Raw genomic sequence first — 20,252 nt, forward strand, 5'->3', positions numbered from 1 at the left:
CATTGTCCAAATCGCTCCTCTGTGTACCAGATGCAGTGACCCTATGATGCCCTGACTCTTGGGCCTGCCTTCCCAGTGGAACTGCCATCATGTGAGCTTCAGACACACGGTGACCAGAAGGAGCCCCGTGGCACAGCTTTCAAAGCCTCCCTTGAGCCAGGGACTGACTGCCCCAAATTGCCTTGCTGACCTTATCTCCCCAAACTCACATGCCTGGTTCACCTTTCTGTGAAGCCCCTGCTCTCCAACCGCAGCACACACCTGGTGCAGAGCAGATACTCAAATATTTCTGTTGACTTAAAACCACAAACACTCATTGTGTTGAATCAATATTGTTCTTTTCAGGGAATTGAGAGAGAGAAAGAACCACCTGCTGGGATCCCGGCACACTCAGCGTGGCCTTGGCTGAATGCTGACCCCCAAGGAAGCCTCCGTGAGGCTGTGAGGTATCCAGCCCTGATGCAGTTGGGCCCAGCTGGAGAGCCTGAGGCCATGCAGAGCACGGCCTGGACATATCAGGGCTTGTCCAAGCTGCCAAAGGAGCCACCCAGGGGCAGTGTCTTGGAATATACCCTTTGATAAAAATCGGAGAGAGCACATTTTATGATTCAAGCCAGGACACTTTTGAGAGTGAACTAGAAATTATGCTAGGAGTATTCCAGATAAGTGGCCAGGATGGTCACCTGGGCAATCGGTTATGTTCCAGTCTTTTGACTAAAAGACTCCAAAAGACTCCAAAAGAACAGATAAAATAGAGTTTTTTAAACATAAAACTTGCTAAACTCAAAGTAGCTTAGGGCCAACATGGCTTTATTTTAAAAGCCAATTGTGTTGTTGAAGAAAAGGCTATGTTCTCGGCCCATTTTGGCTATGGTTGGGGGCTGCTTGGGGAATTGCATTGAAGACTTGTATGCTCCTGGGCCTGGGGTTTTCTGAAAACAGAAAAGAAAACAGGGACTGATGAGACAGTGACACCAATACCCTGGAGCCCCCTGAGCCGGGCTGTGGGCTCAGACGTGACTGGCAAATCCCCACTGGGGAAGATGAGGGCCATTTCTGACTGTGCTGTGGCCTGGGGCACCCTTTAGTTGGAGCGTGTCCTTAGAGCTGAGGACCGCTCCCATCAGTGGCTTTCCCCAGGGCTCCAGAGGTGCCAAGAAGCGGGAGGACACGCAAGTGCCGGCCTAGACCTGCGGGGCAGGTTTGGCTCATATCCCTCCTGCACCCCAAGGCACACTTCCTCCCAGAGGGCACTCTGCCCAGACTGCTCCTGTCCCCAGAAATGCCACTGTCCTCCCCTCTACCTTAGCCTAATGGTAAGCAGTTGGAGAAAATGGATTCTGAACCTGGGTGATTGACCGCAAAAGCCCAAACTCAGCTTTCTGTAGCTCAAGCTCTGTGGATCCCAGGGTCCAGAGTACTTTCAAGAGATCTGTGAGTTCTAATTTTTAAAAGTCATGTTTTTGGGGACGCCTGGGTGGCTCAGTGGTTGAGCGTCTGCCTTTGGCTCAGGTCATGATTCCAGAGTCCTGGGATCAAGTCCCCCATCAAGCTCCCTTCAGGGAGCCTGTTTCTCCCTCTGCCTGTATTTCTGCCTCTCTCTGTGTGTCTCTCATGAATAAATATATAACATCTTTTTAAAAAAAATTTTAAATAAAATAAAAAGGGGATCCCTGGGTGGCTCAGCAGTTTGGCGCCTGCCTTCGGCCCAGGGTGTGATCCTGGAGTCCCGGGATCGAGTCCCACATCGGGCTTCCTGGATGCAGCCTGCTTCTCCTTTGTCTGTGTCTCTGCCTTTCTCTCTCTCTCTGTCATGAATAAATAAATAAAATCATAAATAAATAAATAAATAAATAAATAAATAAATAAATAATCATGTTTTCGTTTGGATGAAATTCTTGAAAAAATTATTTTGCCAATGATTTACATGAAGCTTCTCTTCTATGGTGATAAAATGTAAATGAATGTCATCTTCATTGACAGAAAGACTTTGATTTTTGGGGTCAGCATTTCCCATGTCGGGGTGCATGTACATATTCTTGAAGTCCCAGGGAATTTTCTCTTGGGTCTGTTGAAGAAGCATCTGTGTCTCTGTGTGTGGCTAAGGGAAGGGTCTCAACGTCGGGCAGGCTTGAGTTTGAGTCCTAGTTCCACCACCAATGGCTCGTTGTGACCCTGGGCCATGTGCTTCCCCAGACTCACCCATCAGATGAGGTAATGAGGCTGGCTGGAGGCCCTCCAGGACAGAGAGCACCATGCCAGGCTGGCAGTGAGAGTGCTGCACATTAGCTACCAGCACTATTATTATTCCCTATTATCATGTGCTAGTCATTCCCATCCTTCTTTGCAGTTTATTATCTCTCCAGGAGACAGAGAGGGTGGAAATAGGATTACCCTGAGAGTGGGACAGAATGGTCAGCCTAGAGTGGATGAAGTCAGCTGCATGCAGAAGCTGCTGTAAATGACAGGATGTTTCCCCTGCCAAAAGCAGAGGAGCAGCCTGGAAATCTAATCAAGCCCTGGCCAGACGTCAAAGGAAGCTGAAGCCTTCATTAGTGCTATTAATGAGGAAGCAACATGCATGTGAAGTTCTGGAAAGCCAGCCCACAGAACAGGAGGCCTGTGGGCCTCGGTCTCAAAGGCTACCCCTCAGGAGGCTACCGGTTATGGTTCTCAGACCTTGAGAACATCCGGCTCCACATCCCAGCCCTGTCACTGAGCAAACTTCTGATTGTCCTTGGCTTCGATGAAGAGTTTCTTATAAAGGGAGACATCCCACAAAGCAGTGCCTCTGGGCCCCAGGCCCCTTGGTGGACCCTTGTAAATGAACGCTACACCTTCTGACTTCTCTATCAGCTTCCTGGGAGTTTGGTTCACAAAACTCCAGCTTCCTGAGGATGCTCAGCCCTGTGAGCTGGGACAAAAATCTGTGTCTGGATCATGCTAATGCCACTAGGGTATGAGGATCTGTGGAAGGGATCCACCATTTCCTGCTTTGGTCCATTTTTAATTTTACCAACAGGGACTCCCCAGTAGTCCTCCAGGTAAAGACCACACACTACCCTGTGCCAGAGTTGGTAGCTCTGGAGCAAGATCCTAAAGACGCCACCTTGGGACACCCACCCTTCCTTAAACCCCTGGAATGGGCCCATTATCTTACTGGCAGAATTTGTATTTCTGTCTCCTCAAACCACCTCAAATAAGGCAACATACCAGTGAGTTCTGGGGACTTTCAAACTGGGGAGAAGACTGGGAACAAGCCCAGGGGAATTAAAACTATCAGCTTTTTTTTTTTTTTTAAATAAAAATAGCCATTGTTCATCAGCTCCATGTTATGTTTTGCAATTTCTCTTGGTCTTCTCTAGGCCTCTGAGGCTCAAAACACCTCCCCCTCCAACGTATCTGTGTCTCTCCATGGACTTGACCCTCTTCACTCTCTATCCTGAGTTCTTGGGGGCAGGATGACTGCTTGTGCCTTAATGGTCCCTTTGGTTCAATAATAATGTTCCTGCTCCCAGAAGACACACAAAGCGGTTCTGGGTGGATGGGGCCAGCCGCTGCCCACTGCTTGCCTCAGTTCATTAAACATGTTTTCCCACAGAGCATCCAGATCAGAACACGCTGACAGCTAATTACTATGCTGCATGTTGTCAACTGGACCCAAAATTCCACCATGGTCTTTGGATCTGGAGCCACTCTGAGCCCAAGACAGACTGGGAACTTGCCAGATTTTTGAGCTCTGTGCTCTTTCCCACCTGGACAAGCAATCAGATACCATATACACACTAGATTTTAGAGAACTCTAACCCAACCCCCACTGCTTCCCCCACCCCCCGCCAACCCCAGTCGCAGAACCTACAATCATCATCTTTCAGAGTACTTACAGAACAAGAGGGCAGAAATCGAGGTACTCTGGACTGAAAACAAGAAGTAACAGAATTTGCTGGAGGTATTTTCAAGTCATAATGACCTGGTCCTGGGCCTTCATGCTATAGGAAGGGGGGAAAAAAGAGTGTTTTATAATTATTAATATTTGTTATATTATAATGCTTTATTTGCCTTCCACAAATAAACATATGGATCACTGTAATATGGTAGAAAAATCTCTAGACTGGGGTTTGGAGGATCTTATTAAGGTGTGCCCTGGCTCAAGCCATTGGGAAGTGGGAATAATACCTGCTTTACCTGCTTTACCTGCCTTGTGGGTGTCTGAGACTGAAGATTAAGTGACCTGTAAAAGTCCCCCTCCGTCTTGCCCCACACTGGCACGCCTCACTCCATACCTGCCCTTCGGACTGTTAACGACTTGCTGCTTTGAGCTGTTAAGCTTTATAAAACATACATATTCTTTCCTGAGCGTAATATGTGTTATCTTAGTCCAAACAAGTCTTCACAGCAATTCACTGACATCAGCACAATGCTGTGACATTAGCATAAAACGATCATCCTAATGGAAAAATTACTAAAAGGCAATTCACAAGGAGGAAATACAATTGTTCACTGAGGAAATGGCAGGTGGCTGGGAGTAATTTTAACCTCTATGAATAACTGAATAAGTTCTCATTAAAACAAGTATATGGAGGATCCTGGGTGGCTCAGCGGTGCACCCAGCAATCCCAGGGCATGATCCTGAAGTCCCGGGATCGAGTCCTGCATTGCGCTCCCTGCATGGAGCCTGCTTCTCCTTTTGCCTGTGTCTCTGCCCCTCTCTCTCTCTCTCTCCATCTCTCATAAATAAACAAAATCTTTAAAAAAAAAAAAAAACAAAAACCAAGGATATGATTCTTGTTTCAGGGTCTTCAAAATTCATGAAAAAAGAAGAAAGGAAGAAGGGGGATGGAAAGAGGGGAAAAATTAAAGAAGGAAGACCCCAAATTTTAACCACCAGCATGGACACTCCTCTATGACTCTGGTGCAAGTATAAATTTGATTAGTCCTTCTGGAGGGCAATTTGGCAAGATACAAAAGGGCCTGTAAACATCTATACCTATCCAGAGGGGGAGAAAGGAGTCTGGTTACCAGACTGTTGCAGAAATCTGAAGACACATGAAGAGTCCTAGGCCAGATACAGCAGGGGAAATGGAAAGAGCCCAAACATCGCAGTGGATGATGTGGACAAGACGTTAACCTCTTATTTTTTTTCTGGCAGTTCACTTTTTCTCTCCCATTTTTAATTACTTGTGCTATTTGGTAGAAATGAATCTTTCTGACATGATGTCTAGGATCTGTTCCTAAATAATGCAGGGACTAGTGGAAGTGGGTGGGATACACACTGATCAGGAGCTACAATTGTTGAATGGATGCATGGGTGTTTGATAGAGTATTGTGTCTATGTAGTATGTATTTCTGAAGTTTTTACAATACAAAGTTAGAAATGATGTATGTTTATTATACTGACCCAGCAATTCCACTTTTAGAAATTCATCCTAAGAAAACAATTGACAACGTGTGCAAGTATTTGGCCACAAATGTTTTTTCTAAAAATTGAAAATTGAGGGGCACCTGGTGGCTCAGTGGTTGAGCATCTGCCTTTGGCTCAGGTGGTGATCCTGGGGTCCTGGGCTCGAGTCCCACATCAGGCTCCCCATGGGGGGCCTACTTCTCCCTCAGCCTGTATCTCTGCCTCTCTCTGTGTCTCTTATGAATAAATAAAATCTTTAAAAAAAAAGAAAGTTGGAACAAACTAAATGACTGATAATGCGTGGCTGGCTAAGTACACTGTGATACTTCCATTCAGCTGTCGAGTGATGGATTTTTACAGACATAAAGCTACTTCCAAATACTTTTCAGTGAAAATGCAAGCTTTAAAAAAATGTGCATAAAAACCAGGAATGGAATGTTCACCGGCTGTTTTCCCCAGGTGGCAGCATGTAGTGTAAAAAGAATTTTGTTTTTCTTACCTGCATTTTCTAAATTTTCTACAATAGACTTGAGTGCTCTTGAGACATGAAAATATATATATATATATATATATATATCTACTTTACAGATAAACGAACATGAAAAATGAGCAAAGGAGAAAAAGATAAAAGTAACAATAGGGTTAGAACAGAGAAATGTGTCCTGTAAGATCTTTATCATCACTAAGGCTGGGCTGCAAATTAGCCCATCAGATTCAGCAGAACAAGTGTTCGACTGCAGACCTTCCAAGGGATTTAAGAGCAAAGCTTTCCCTTTCATTCCTGTGGGTGGCAAAGCCGTGTAGTTTGGGCTGCCATCTCAATTACTCTTCCATGAATGGAGTTATTAAAGGTCAAACACAAGTCTGATAATCAAGAGATGGATGCCTCTCATAATTTTACAACTCATGTTAGAGAGATGAACACAGTAACACTTTGAAACTGATACATACGTGGGACAGAGATTGCTACAAGCGTGAGTGGAGTGACCTCTGCACTCCCACTGGAGAAATGTGAGCTGCCATAAAAGCCAAGGCACAGAAATTCAGGGGGATCTGTCAGGAATAGTCTATGCAACCAACACCTCCCCCCAATTGGTTTGGCCATAATATATGCAGTATTTTCAAGTCAGAATGGTACTGAGACAAAAGATCCAGCTAAGTGCGCTACTGTTGACTAAACGCCTACAGCAACCACTTGCAGGATGGCTAAGAAATGCTGCCACGTGTCCCCTTCCCCTCAAGCCTGACATGGCTTCCCTTCCTAAGTTTCCATATCATGAGCTTCTTGGGAGTCCAGGTGCCAGGCCTGGCAAAGTGCTGATGTGTGCCAGTGCCACCCAGTAGCCCCCCTAAATGGGCTTGATCATCTAAATCAAAGGACCCAAGACTTGGGGCAGAAAAGAAATGACTGCATACTCTTTGCCCCACTTGCGTCAGATGGAATCTTTTAAGAGACAACATTAGGGAAGTGGATACAGGCCCAAATTCATATTTCAGAGGCCACAGGCATGTTGTTCTATGTGAGAAGTACTGATTGGGCCAAGATCCTGCAATGGGTGGGCGGCAGCTCCAGCAGAGTCCCTGATTCTGAGGACAATGTGAGAGAGCAGAGCAGGAGTAGAGGGAAGGGAACACAGTCCAGGGTGGCTTAGAATGTGGCTTGAGCAACTGGATCCAGTTCAACGGGAGGATGTTTCAAAGATGAAGAACATTTGAATGGTTAGGAAGGCTGCTCCCTCATTGACTGGGGACTGAGCATGACCCAGAGCTTGGATTTACCTTATGTAGGGTGCATGGGTGGAGGGTGGCACCCAGGTTCATCAGACAGTACCAAGCACCTCTCTCACAAATCAGATGAGCCATCTCTTAACCCTTGTTTTAATTAGCATCACGATTTGGCAACCCTGGGTTTCCCAAAAGTACACCTTTCAAAGGCCACTGACATTTGGTGCCAAAAGCGGAGAGAACTGTCACCTTCCTAGGGTCCCAGGACCTGCTGCCAAAAGTAACTACAGGAAATCTTTCATCGTTACCCATTCTTCTGCTTTGGGGCATGATTACTCCTGACAAGGTGATATTATCTTTCTTTCCCTTTGAAAAAGTAATTGAGTTTCTACTCAAGAGCAACTTTAACTAACAGGATAGCACAAATGAATAAAATACTATCTTCAACCTCAGAGGAGTTTACAGTCCAGGGAGGGATTCTTTTTATCCCAAAACATGTGAGGAGCTAGGATGGTGCTGAGTGAGGGCTGAGCTAACTGCCTGGCTTCAAGACTCTACACTAGGCCCTGCTGTGACCAGCCTGTGCTAACTGTGACTGCAGTGGGCCACAGGATGGTACCAAGGGAAGCCACTTTCCACTTACTACCAAGGGCTCAGAGTACACAGACCCCACTGACTTTTCTGGAGTGCTCCTGGGACCATGTCATACCATGAAAGAGCTTCCCAGTGGGCAATAACTCTCAGTACCATTATAGGCCTTTGGAAAGCCCTGCCATGCCGCCACTGAACACACTTCTCCTCCAGGGCTGGGAGAGTGGGACTAGCTAATCTCTGCCCCTCTGCTCTGGAACTAAAAGATGTATCACTCTGGGGCATCCCAGAGCAGCAAAATGCCAGGTACCTCTGAAAGACTGTGTGAGGGTAGATGAGATTATCCCAAATTACTATGTGTTCAATTGCGATCCCCTTAAAATTCACAAACTCTACAAATTTTTATTGTGTTGAATTGTGTCAAATAGTGTCCCCCGCAATTCATAGCTCCTGTGAGTTTTGAATTACTAGTACCTCAGAATGTGAGCCTCTATGGATATAGAGTTCTTGCAGCTATAATTAGTTAAGATGAGGTTATTAAGATGGGCCCTAATCCTAGATGAATGTTATCCTTTATAAAAAGGAGGATTCTGGACACCCAGACACGCACACAAGGAAAACACCACACAAAGATGAAGGCAGAAGTCTACAAACCAGAGGAGGCCAAAGATTGTCAGCGTACCACCAGAAGCTAGGAGAGAGGAACGGAACAGATTTTTCTTCACAGCCCTCAGAAAGAACCAACACTGCTGGCTGGCTCCTTGATCTTGGACTTCCTCTAGAACTGTGAGACCATAAGTCTCTGTTGTATAAGCCACTCAGTTGGTAGTACTCTGTTAGGGAGGCCCTAGCAAATGAATTCGTAGGTGCTCAGCCCATTTCTTCATTCAGCCAGTACACAGTGCGTTGGAAGTGGGAATACAGTGGTATGTGATTGTCTCCCGATATCCATTCTATCCCTTAGTACAAGAGCAATTTTTAAACGGGCACATGTCTACCCAGCATAAAGGCAACATTTCCCAGCTTCCCCTGAAGCTAGGTGTGACCACATGACTAATTTCTTGGCCAATAGGCCAGAGGTGAAGAGGTGTGTACAAACCCCAGAGCATCCTTATGGAGAGGGCAGCTTCTCCATCTCCCCCCAACTCCCCCACCCCGTTTGGTTGATCCCACATTATGTGCTTAGCTCTCTGGGGCCATCCGAATGGAAGCCACGCTCAGCAGAGCAGCACGCAGAAACATGATGCTGCTGAATTATCTTACCAGCTCTAAACTGCCTACTGCAGGACATTTATACAAGGCAGATATATGTCCTCTCACTTATGATATTGTTATTTGAGGTCTCAGCTTCTGGCAGAGTCATAAATTGACAAGATAGACATGTTGCTACCCTCACGGAGCTTACATTCTAGCAGGCTTACATTTAGCCATATAAAAACTATGACAAATGTGTGGCATATGACACAAAGGGGCAGATAGGATGCTATAGGAGAGCATGTAGGAGGGTAAACTGTCTGGTCTGAGGGGCCTGAGACGCCACTGAGGAATTACAAAGGATCTAAGACCTAAAGAGTAAGGAGAGGGTGGAGTTTGCAGACAAAGAAGCTGGACGAAGGGTTTGTACAGAAGCATTACTAGCATTACTAGGAAAGCCACCCAGGGAGGAACATGCCATTCATGTTAACCATTCAGACAAATTCACTGCATCACAGAAATAAAATGTGCCTAGGCTCCAGTCCAAAAAAAAAAAAAAAAAAGGGACCTGAAATTCAACTTTCTCAAGACAGTTACCACTTCGTTATGTTTTACATGTGTCTTAACACTAAGAATGGTTTTAAATGGTGTAAAATGTTAAGTGTCACCTTTGTATTTCCAATCTCTGCAAGTCGCCCCCTTTGGTTTGCAGGTTTCAGGGCCCCTGGCCTCTCCTGCCTTGTCTGGAGCAGGCTCAGCTGCCCACCGCGACCTCCTCGGGACCCTCGCCACTGCCCGGGAAGCTGCCCAATCCTGTGCCATCTCTAGCTCAGAACCCACTCTCACCCAGTGCTCACTGCAGCCTCAGGTGGGAAACGCCATCACCTCCATGCAGCCCATGAGAAGTGAGGCTGGGTGGGCTACCAACAAATGCTTTAGCCCCTCACTTGTGGGAATCAGAGCCAGTTTCTGTCCTTGCTTCTTATTGCTGAGAGGTATCACTGCTTAGTTCTAAGCTCTTTTTCTTTAAAATCACAAAGCTAGAGGGAACCTAAGAAAAAGCACACGATCTGTCCCCATTGATTCTAGGCACAACTTTCAATGAATCATACCTGGAAAAAGGTCAGAAATAAAATTTGTGGCCTCAAAGATCTATCCAGACACATGTAAAACACAAGTAGTGAGCAGCAATAACTGAAATTATTAGATGGGGTGGTAAAAAGGATCTCCCCCAAAATGTGGCCGCATGCCTGTAATAGCTGGAATATGTGGCCCCAGAAAAGGAAACAGGGGTCCCTGCAAGGGCTGTAGGGCGGTGAGTGCCAGGAGAACCTGCAACTGCTTCTCTGGGAATTCAAGAGGAGGCCTGTGGCTGAGGATACTCAACTCACAAAACTCTAAAATTCTGTTAACCATTGGTCTACAAGTTCAGGGAGCCATGAGTGCTGTCGCCTAGGGTAGAAGCAAAACTATCAGACCAAAAGTTATTCACATTTGCGAAATGGTGAACTGATCATACCTCTTAGGTGTAGCTCCACACCGTTTATTTCTGCCTAGAGAGGGAAACCAGGGCAGTCGGGGTTCCTGGTAGGGGCCGAGGGGGCTGGCAACACTGAGCGATCGCAAACCTGCCCACCCTAGAAATGCAGCTTTTACAGGAATGCACCTGCCGGGGACCCCCAGGCAGTTCAGCATTGCTGCAAGCGCTCACCGGCCCACCCTCGCTTTTCTAGAGGACCGCAGAGCTGCACCGGGGTTAGAGATCCAAGGCCGCACTTGGACGCAGGACCTTAGGCAGCTCCCCATCACAGCGACAGGCCCAGGGCAGGCACATGACTGCCACCTGGCCAATCCAAAGAGCCTGCATATGGGCAGCCCGGGTGGCTCAGCGGTTTAGCGCCGCCTTCAGCCCACGGCCGGATCCTGGAGACCTGGGATCGAGTCTTGCCTCAGGCTCCCTGCATGGAGCCTGCTTCTCCCTCTGCCTGTGTCTCTGCCTCTCTAACTCTCATGAACAAACAAATAAATAATCTTTAAAAAAACAAAACAAAACAAAACAAAAAAAGAGCCTGCATGTTCACACTCTCCTCGCTGGGCAGGCAGGTGCTGCACCTGGGGCTGCTGGTGGGCCGTCATCCCAGCCCATAAACAGCATGCCCGAAAGGTTGTAAAGGTCAATTAGTGGCAAAAGTCCCAGACGCTGTGTGCACCAATAAATTCCATCCCACTTTTATGTTTTATGTTTTTGCTTACGCCAAGTCAGGATGGGCTTCTCTATCACATGCAACTGAAAAAAATCCTACCGATTAGATTCTTTTTCCTGTTCCCACTCAAGATATTGTTATAAGAAAAGAGAGCAGGAAATTCTTTACACCCACAGCCAAACAGGGATATGTGACTCTGCTGGTGTTAATATCACTGGAAAAGTTGCACAAACTTTTTAAAAAGAAAAACTGCCAGGATATCTTTTAATAAAAAATCCTAGTACATCTGTCGCTGTATTTAAAAGGTTGTATTTTTCCAAAAATGTTACCTACAAGTGAACTCACCTTTGAGGAGATTTGAGACTGGGACCTGCTTTAATCATTTTTCAGATTTCATTCATGCAGAAATCAATCTGTTTGGCTTGACTCAATCTGACCATGTTTACTAATTATTTTTCTGTTCCTTGTGGAATTTCCAACTATCAACTTAGTTCTTAATTGAACTAATTTCATAAAAGCAAAAAACAGCTGGAATGATTCAGCATTCTTTCATAGTGCTAGTTTTAATGCAGAGAGTATGGCACAGATCTGCTATCCCCTTTTCAAACTGCTGTTAAATGTGACTAAAACAGACAAATCATATAACGCTCATTCCTATCTGTACAGACTCTTTCCTGTTTATCTAATCCTTTCCTTATTCTTTATAGGCTTGTCAGGTTTTAAGAAATACAGAAACATCTTGAAATATTTCTGTCATCAAATAAAAGAAACTCAATTTCATTTGACATTGTAAGATTTTATTCCTATTGTCAGGAAAGATGTGCATGTCTTGTTTTTCACTTTATATACAGCTGTGAGAATTAATAACTGTAAAGAATCTGCTCAGCAAATCACTGGAAGCCCCAAATCATGTGGATGACTGAGTCCTAATTAAATAGTAGTAAGTGGCGCTATTTTTTTAAGTAACAAAATATTTTTATGTTGACCATTTTGATGGCTCTTCTTCAAACACTATTTTGACGGCTCTTTTCTTCAAACACTTCAAATGGCTCTTTCCTTTTTTTTATTTTTTCTTTTTTTTAAACACTACCTCTTTTCTGACTTTTTATATCTTTTTTATTTTTATTTTTTTAGAGAGAAAGGGTGCACATAAGAGTGGGAGGAAGGGCAGAGGGAGAGGGAGAGAGAGAATCCCAAGGAGGTGAGTGCCAGCCCAATGCCACCCTAAGATTGAGACCAGAGCTGAAATCAAGAGTCATTCAACCACCTGATCCAAACAGGCACACCCCGCCTCTTTTCTGAATTCTAAAAATCGTATTTTGAAAAACTATAAAAGTAATGGAAAAGAAAGGAGGTAAATAATCACCCTTAATCACAGCACCTCCACATAGTCACTAAATGGATTTGATGCATTTCCTGCATTTTCATAATTTTTCTTACATTGCTGCTGTTGTCATCTTGCTATTATAAGTAATCCCTTCATGACATCTTTGTATAGATGAATATTTCTGTCTATAAATTATTACTTTAGGAGGATTTTCTCAAAATGGAATCAGCACAAGATAACATAATGCCCAACTGCTTTTCAAGGTGTTGTATCAGTTACCACCAGCAACAGACAAGAGAAGCACTGGGTCTGTATGGTCCACATGCCAAGTAGATGCAGGGGAAAAAGACTTGGAAAAATAGAATCTTCCTTAGTCCTCTTTACCCTAATGGGCATAAAAAAGAGTTATCAGTGGCCCCAGTATGTTCAAAGAGGTTGTGCAGAATCTCTGATATCTTTAATGCCCACCCTTGGAAACACATCCAAGAGGAAACAAAATCCACGCAATTTTTTGGCAGGTCGAGAGATTTATGTGGGTCATTTATGAAAGCAATAGAATCAATTAAAGGGAAGGGCAAGGGGAGGAAAACCCACAAATGACAAGTTTTACTTTGTCCAACTCCCTTGGATAAGAATGCCCAGGATTTGTTGCAGTATTCTCCTCTTTAGAAAAATCCTGCTATGAAGCAACTATACCTTTAGGTCTTGGGATTTACAAGGCTTGGCCATTATTATCAAGGTGCTAAAAGGTGGCAGCAGTTGCCAATACAATTTTTTTTTATGCATGCAAAAAGGCCCTTTTTATTTAAGGGAGACCATGTCTCCCGGCTTCTATCCCAAAATGTTCACATAAATATCCTCCTCACAGTCTTTACTATGGAAAAAAACAGTTGTACTGATCCATAACCAATTATTATTACTTCAATAATAACTGAAATAGCCAATGAGTATACAACCTCACCTTGGTAATCTGAAGATTAAAAACCATTTTTCAACCCAACAAATCCCTTTCCAATGGCTTCTCTTAAGAGCTACCTATACTTTGGGGCAAAATGTAATTCACCAACTGAATCCCTGGCACAAACAAGACTGGGGATTTTTGTTGTTGTTGTTTTGGTTTGGCTTTTTATTTATTTTTGCAAGATTTATTTGAGAGAGAGAAAGAGTGCACACAGTGGAGGGAGAGGGAGAGAGAGCAAAATCCCAAGCAGACTCCCTGCTGAGCCGTGGAGCCTGACACAGGGCTCCATCTCATGACCTGGAGATCATGGTCTGAGCTGAAATCAAAAGCCAGACACTTAACCCACTGAGCCACCCACTGAGCTCCCAAGAAGACTGTGTTTTTTAACAAGTGAGAACAGCTTCTCCACACTGAGAGGCCTTCAGACACTTATGATCCTAGAGGATCTTCAAATCCAAAGTTAATGTACTTTTTAGAACTAAAAAATCATGCAGGGACGCCTGGGTGGCTCAGCGGTTGAGGGTCTGCCTTCAGCTCAGGGCGTGATCCTGGGATCCGGGATCGAGTCCCGCATCGGGCTCCTTGCAGAGAGCCTGCTTCTCTCTCTGCCTGTGTCTCTAACTCCCTCTCTGTGTGTCTCTCATGAATCTGCTCTGCATTCATATGGTGATTTACTCATCTTTTAACTGACTGCTCCTGAAGATTTTATGCATGAATGATCAACAAATTTCAATGGGCCACTTTTCACAGATTATGGAAAGAAAGGAAGAGGAGATCCACACCTATATGTATCCATCTTTTTTAACTTGCCTCATTCTCAAAAGGGTTTAGAGTGACTCCGTAGATGTCTATGGGTCATACAGGTCAGATTTCTGGTGAATTCTGGTGATTGTAGGCTTCAGGTATACCAACAATAAGGCAACCTGTCCTAAGTCAGTAGGGCTCAAATGACAGCACAACCTTACCATGCAATTGTACACAAACACATTTTGGGAGAATCAAAGAATTGTTTTTTAAAAAATCAAAACACCAAATACATGAAAGAAAAGTAAAGTGAACGTGTCTTTGAAGGGAATTTTTTAAGTGGTGGAAAAAATAAGAAAATATACATAAATTTCATTCATTCATTCAACACATTTTTCAAGCACTGTACTAGGCTCTGGGCATTGATGAATAAGATGGCCCCCCTTTCATGGAACTTACATTCCAGAAGATGATGACAAACTCTAATTTGACGACATCAACATTTTACACTTTAAATGTCTCTCTCTATAAAAACACGAAAGTAAAAGGCAAAATCCCTGAAAAGCTTCAGCAAATACAAGTGCTAATATCTTTTCACTATAGTGTTTATACAAATTGACAGAAAAGAATGTTAAAACTCCACCCATGACTAGAAAGTATTCAGGAAGGACCACAAATAACTGATTAACAAAAAATTAGAATGTGTAGTTTCAGATCCTACAGATTAAATTAAAATAATGAGATACCATTCTTTTACTATCAAATTAACGTATTTTAAAAATTAATGATAAAATTTATACAAATCTTATGAGATGGGCACTCCCTTGATTGCTGGCAAAGATGTAAATGAATGTAATACGTTTTAAAAAGGGTTGGCAATCTAGATGAAGAAGCTGTATATCACCTCTACACTAATAAATACGATTTGTGATAATCCATAAAAAATGATGCCCAAATTTAGAAAAGATTTTATGCATTGAGTCTTATGTTAGCATTAGTCTCTTGATCTGAGTATTCAGCACCAGCAAAGTATACAGCACTTTGTGCTTGTATAACTAAGTTGTGAATGTAAACAAAGTTGTCAGACTTCTCCAATAAACTGACCTCTTACAAAATCATATCCTATTCAAACATTTCTCCCTACTTAATACTGGCATCCACCATTGCAGACAGTGTCTTTGTAAGTCAGTTTTTCTGTCATTATTAAATGATGTTTAATAGTACATTGCACATAAAATGCAAATCCAATTCAAAGTGAAATTGCAAATTTTACCCCAAAATGCAAGATTTCATGAAGTTGAAATCTTTAATTTCTTTCTCAAAGTGGATTAGTTTTCCTCTCAACCTGTTGCACAGTGGTCCACCTGGGACATCTTTAACTGTTCTCCCAGTGTGGACCCACTTTATCCTGGATCCCATGCCTCCCTCTTTCTGGATTTACTCCTTTGTTTTGCTGTATTTTACCATCAGTGGCTTCTTTGAAAAGGGTATTAGAAAGGCAATTTTTATTAATTTTTGCATGTTGGAAAATGCCTTTATTTTTGTCTTCACGGTTGATTGAACACAGACTTCTGAGTTGAAAATAATTTTCCCTTCTTCCTCTCTTTGTGGATACTAAGTGGATTTAAAAAAAAAATCTTCCCTCTATTTAATGCATTCTGTTTTCAGCCAGATTTCCATTGTTCTGTCTGTCTTATACTTCCATCTCTCATTCATGTTACAGGCTTTTCACAGTTGCCTGGTGGAGGCTTGGTTATGTGGCTGGGATATGTGAAGATCAGGCAACTGAACGGTGAGCCAGTCTTTTTCCTGGGGTTCCCTAAATATCAGGATGTGGTTCTCTTTCCTCTAAGCTCACTGAGTTTTTCTTTTCTTTTTTCTTTTCTTTTCTTTTCTTTCTTTTCTTTTCTTTTCTTTCTTTTCTTTTCTTTTCAAGATTTTATTTATTTATTCATGAGAGACACACACACAGAGAGGCAGAGATATAGGCAGAGAGAGAAGCAGGCTCCCTGCGGGGAGCCTGATGGGGACTCAATCCCAGGACCCCGGGATCACAACCTGAGCCAAAGACAGACATTCAACGACTTAGCCACCCAGGTGCCCCACACTGAGTTTTTCTAGAGGATAAATTCTACTAATTTTTTGCTTGGGGTCAAATGTCCAAAGTCCAGCATTTTACATTAGGAGAAGAAAGGGAGCACCAGGCTTAGATTACTCTGTATGTACCATTTCAATTAATTCCCTGGGGTTCAACTATTTCCCTATGCCTCACCTTATCTTCCCCACCCCAAGTCCTGAGACTCTCTGCAGTTCTAAGAGACAAACAGGCTGCCATCTCTTCTGGACCACCCCCTGCCTGCTTTTTAGCTGGTGGCTTCCTCTACTTTGTCCAAAAATTGTTGAAATCTTTTGTCTGCCAACGTTTCCCTTTTTTTCTCTTTGTCCACGTGGATTTATTTATTCTTTTTCTACCATTTTTATTGGGATTTGAGAGTGAGAAGGGATCGTATGGCCAATTGGCAATCCTGAGAAGGAAATCATCTATTACTTTTAGAATAGAAAATATAAACTTTAAATTCAAGTAGCTATTATGACCATGATTATAATGAAGCAAGGATACTCAAATTGATACTCAAATATTCTACATATGCAGGAAATCCATTTATTTAACATTCATTCTTGTAGATTTTTTTCTGACTCTGCATCTTCAATTATGTCAAAATTGGATTCTCCCATAAGAATCAACAGACTTTTCTATTTGATAAGGAAAATATCCGTAAAAATTCCCAACAGAGTGCTTGCTTCAGCAGCACATATACTAAAATTCCCAACAGAGCAAGTCTTTGTGAATTTTATTTTTCTTCATTTTGTAGAGTCTGTTATGGAATTATCTTTAGGTTAATGTCAGAAACTGTAACACATGTTTTGTGCACAGAACAAACAGCTAATGATATAAAAATCTAAAAACTGGAATCCCCTTCTTATAATTCTTCCTCTTTTCACTGCCTTTCCTTTATCCCAGATATCTTTTCTTTTCTTTTTTTTTTTTTTTTGAGGATTTTATTTATTTATTCATGAGAGACACACAGAGAGAGAGACATAGGCAAAAGAAGAAGCGGACTCGAGGGGAGCCCGATGAGGGACTCGATCCCAGGACCCCGGACCCCGGGATCATGACCTGAGCCAAAAGCAGACACTGAACCACTGGGCCACCCAGGATACTGGGATATCCCCATATCCTAATTCACCCAGGATATGGGGATATCCCAGTATCCTAATTCTTGTCATCTCATCTATATTCCTGGAGGATGGGGGTGGAGGTGGGGGATCTAATAAGTCACTAATTCCTCAGTATGAATTGGATCAATATATTTCTCCTTCTAAGAGCTTTTGCATTTAAAAGAGGACATGTGAAAAGGAGAAATCCCCCCAAAAGATTTTTCTACAGTTAAATCGAGAGTGGCACATGTCTCATTTCAGATCTTAGGCTGCCATATCAAAATCCTTACTATGGGGTGGAGGGGGGCGGACCTGACTGGCTTAGTTGGTGGAGCATTCGACACTTGAATTCAGGGGTTATGAGTTCGAACCACACACTGCATGTAGAGATTACTTAGAAATTAATTTTTTTTAATTTTTATTTATTTATGATAGTCACAGAGAGAGAGAGAGACGGGCAGAGACACAGGCAGAGGGAGAAGCAGGCTCCATGCAGGGAGCCCGACGTGGGATTCGATCCTGGGTCTCCAGGATCGCGCCCTGGGCCAAAGGCAGGCACCAAACCGCTGCGCCACCCAGGGATCCCTAGAAATTAAATTTTTAAAAATCTCTACCTATGGAGTTTCAGGCATTGCTGCAGTGAGTGGGGACATAAAAACACAAATTTCCCTTCTGGGCCTGTCAACTAATAAATGGCTTGTGGAAAAGCCTTTAGATCCAAAGCCTAAGAGGACAACTAGCACTTTGGTTCTTTTGAATTTGGCTTAGGATACAGGCTCTGAAGGGATAAGTATGGGTGTCTCTTTCCTCCTTCAAGCCTTTTCTTCACTCCTGCCCTTATTTCCTTCCTCAGCCTGGAGTCAGCACCTGCTGAGTGTATCAGAAAGTTCTGGAGATGGCTCTTGGGAGGAAGGAGGTACATGTGTGCTTCTATCAACAGATAATATTAAACTTGAGTCACAAGTGTCTAATTTTGGGTTCCACGTTTCAAGTGGTGCATGCCAAGCTATTTGGTCCTACACCAGTCAGACACACGCATTGTGAACCCTGGACTTTCGTTTAATCTGCGTAGGTTTCTGTGTGCTTGTATGGGTACACCTTGGTTTGGTTATTGACTTAACGATGTCCTTGCCCTTCAAGAGAGAAGGAGAGCCCTGGTAAAACGTGTCATTTGCCATTGAATACTCAACAATACTTACCTAGCATAGGGCCTCCCATACACAGCCACCGAAAAGAGATGTGTAGAATAGATGAAAGAACCTCTGTTGGAGTTAGCTAGACTCAGGTGAGTCCAAAGAAACTTTGCTGAGAAAAGACTGGAAGTTCTAACATCCTAAAGGTGTCTCTGGGAAAAAAATATGGCAAATGAAGAAAAGGCAATGTAGCAAGGCTCCCAGCTGGCATCTAAGCTGCATCCATTCATTTTAAGGATCTTAGATACTCAGGGCCGAGCAGGCAGGCTGGCAGATGGACCTCTTAGGAGAGAGAAGCCTTCTGCCTGTGAACTCATCCTACTGCAAAAAGGGTCAAGCAGGCCAACCTGGGCCCATGAACAAGCCTTAGTCATCAGTGAGGAATGGTGACGCCAGAGACAACACAACGTCTGCCACTTGGATTTGACCCCAGACCAGCTCTAAATGTCCAAAGGCACTAAGCAAGTCACTTGATCATGCTCACGCACTAGGCAGCACAGCTTAGAGCCCAGGTTTTGAGGTCACCATAGACAGGGTCTAAGTCACAGCTCTACTTTCTAAATAACCGTGTGACCTCTGTTAACTAACTTCCATTTCCTGACCTGTGAAGTAGAGGTGAAATATTAACCCACCGAGTTGGGATCCCTGGGTGGCTCAGCGGTTTAGTGCCTGCCTTTGGCATGATCCTGGAGACCTGGGATCGAGTCCCAGGTCAGGATCCCTGCATGGAGCCTGCTTCTCCCTCTGCCTGTGTCTCTGTCTCTCATGAATAAATAAATAAAATCTTAAAAAACACACACACACACACACACAATACTTAACCCACCAAGTTGCTGCGAGGATTAAATGCATCTGCACCAGAAAACACTTCAGTGAGTGATGGTGGCTATCATCATCAATGCTAATGAAATACAGTTGACCCTTGCACAGCGTGGGGGCTGGGGCACCGGTTACACATGGAAAATCCATGTATGTATAACTTCACGCTCCCCCAAAACTTAACTACTAATAGCTTACTGTTGGCTAAAAGCCTTACCAGTAATATACTGTCAGCACATATTTTGTATGTTGTATGGATTATATACTGTATTCTTACAATAAAGTAAGCTAAAGAAAAAATATTAAGATCATAAAGAAAATAAAATACATTTATAGGACTATAATGTATTTACCGAATATACTGAGTTTACTGAAAAAAACCTACATGAGTGGGCCCGCACAGTTCAAATCCATGTTCTTCAAGGGTCAACAGTAGCTTATTTATAAAGTTCCTTCCAGTTCTAAGAGTCTTTAATAGGGAGCACCTAAGTGGCTCAGTGGTTGAGCATCTACCTTCATCTCAGGGCATGATCCTGGGGCTCCAGGATCGAGTCCCGCATCGGGCTCCCTGCATGGAGCCTGCTTCTCCCTCTGCCTGTGTCTCTGCCTCTCTCTCTCTGACTCTCATGAATAAATAAAATCTTAAAAAAAAATAAGGGTCTTTAACAATTCTATGATTGTATTGTCAATTTCTAGAACAATTAAACTGAATGACAAAATCAATCAAATGAGTTTTTTGGATAAAGGTTAAGTAGCATTCTATAATGGCCTGAAGATTACTGCATTTATCTCAAAAAGGTTTAAGAATGGTAAGCAGCATTTCTATACCATACTCACAGAGCACACCGTCATCTCCCACTGTTGGGATCAAAGG

The 20,252-nt window shown here is 43.4% G+C and overlaps 1 protein-coding gene across 1 annotated transcript in view; it reads right to left on the reverse strand.

Moving 5' to 3' along the window:
• Positions 1 to 789: 789 nt before the first annotated feature.
• The window catches only part of STPG4 (sperm-tail PG-rich repeat containing 4), a 38,450-nt gene continuing 18,987 nt past the window's right edge, over positions 790 to 20,252 (reverse strand). Inside the window, exons 6-7 of the mRNA XM_072768260.1 lie at positions 3,885 to 3,989; positions 790 to 932 (exon numbers count right to left, since the gene is read on the reverse strand). Coding sequence (XP_072624361.1) covers positions 816 to 932; positions 3,885 to 3,989 — 222 coding nt within the window. The 3' untranslated portion in view covers positions 790 to 815. The remainder of the gene's footprint in view (positions 933 to 3,884; positions 3,990 to 20,252) is intronic.

This window comes from Canis lupus, chromosome 11, assembly GCF_048164855.1.
Source record: "Canis lupus baileyi chromosome 11, mCanLup2.hap1, whole genome shotgun sequence".
Classification (NCBI taxonomy): Eukaryota; Metazoa; Chordata; class Mammalia; order Carnivora; family Canidae; genus Canis; species Canis lupus.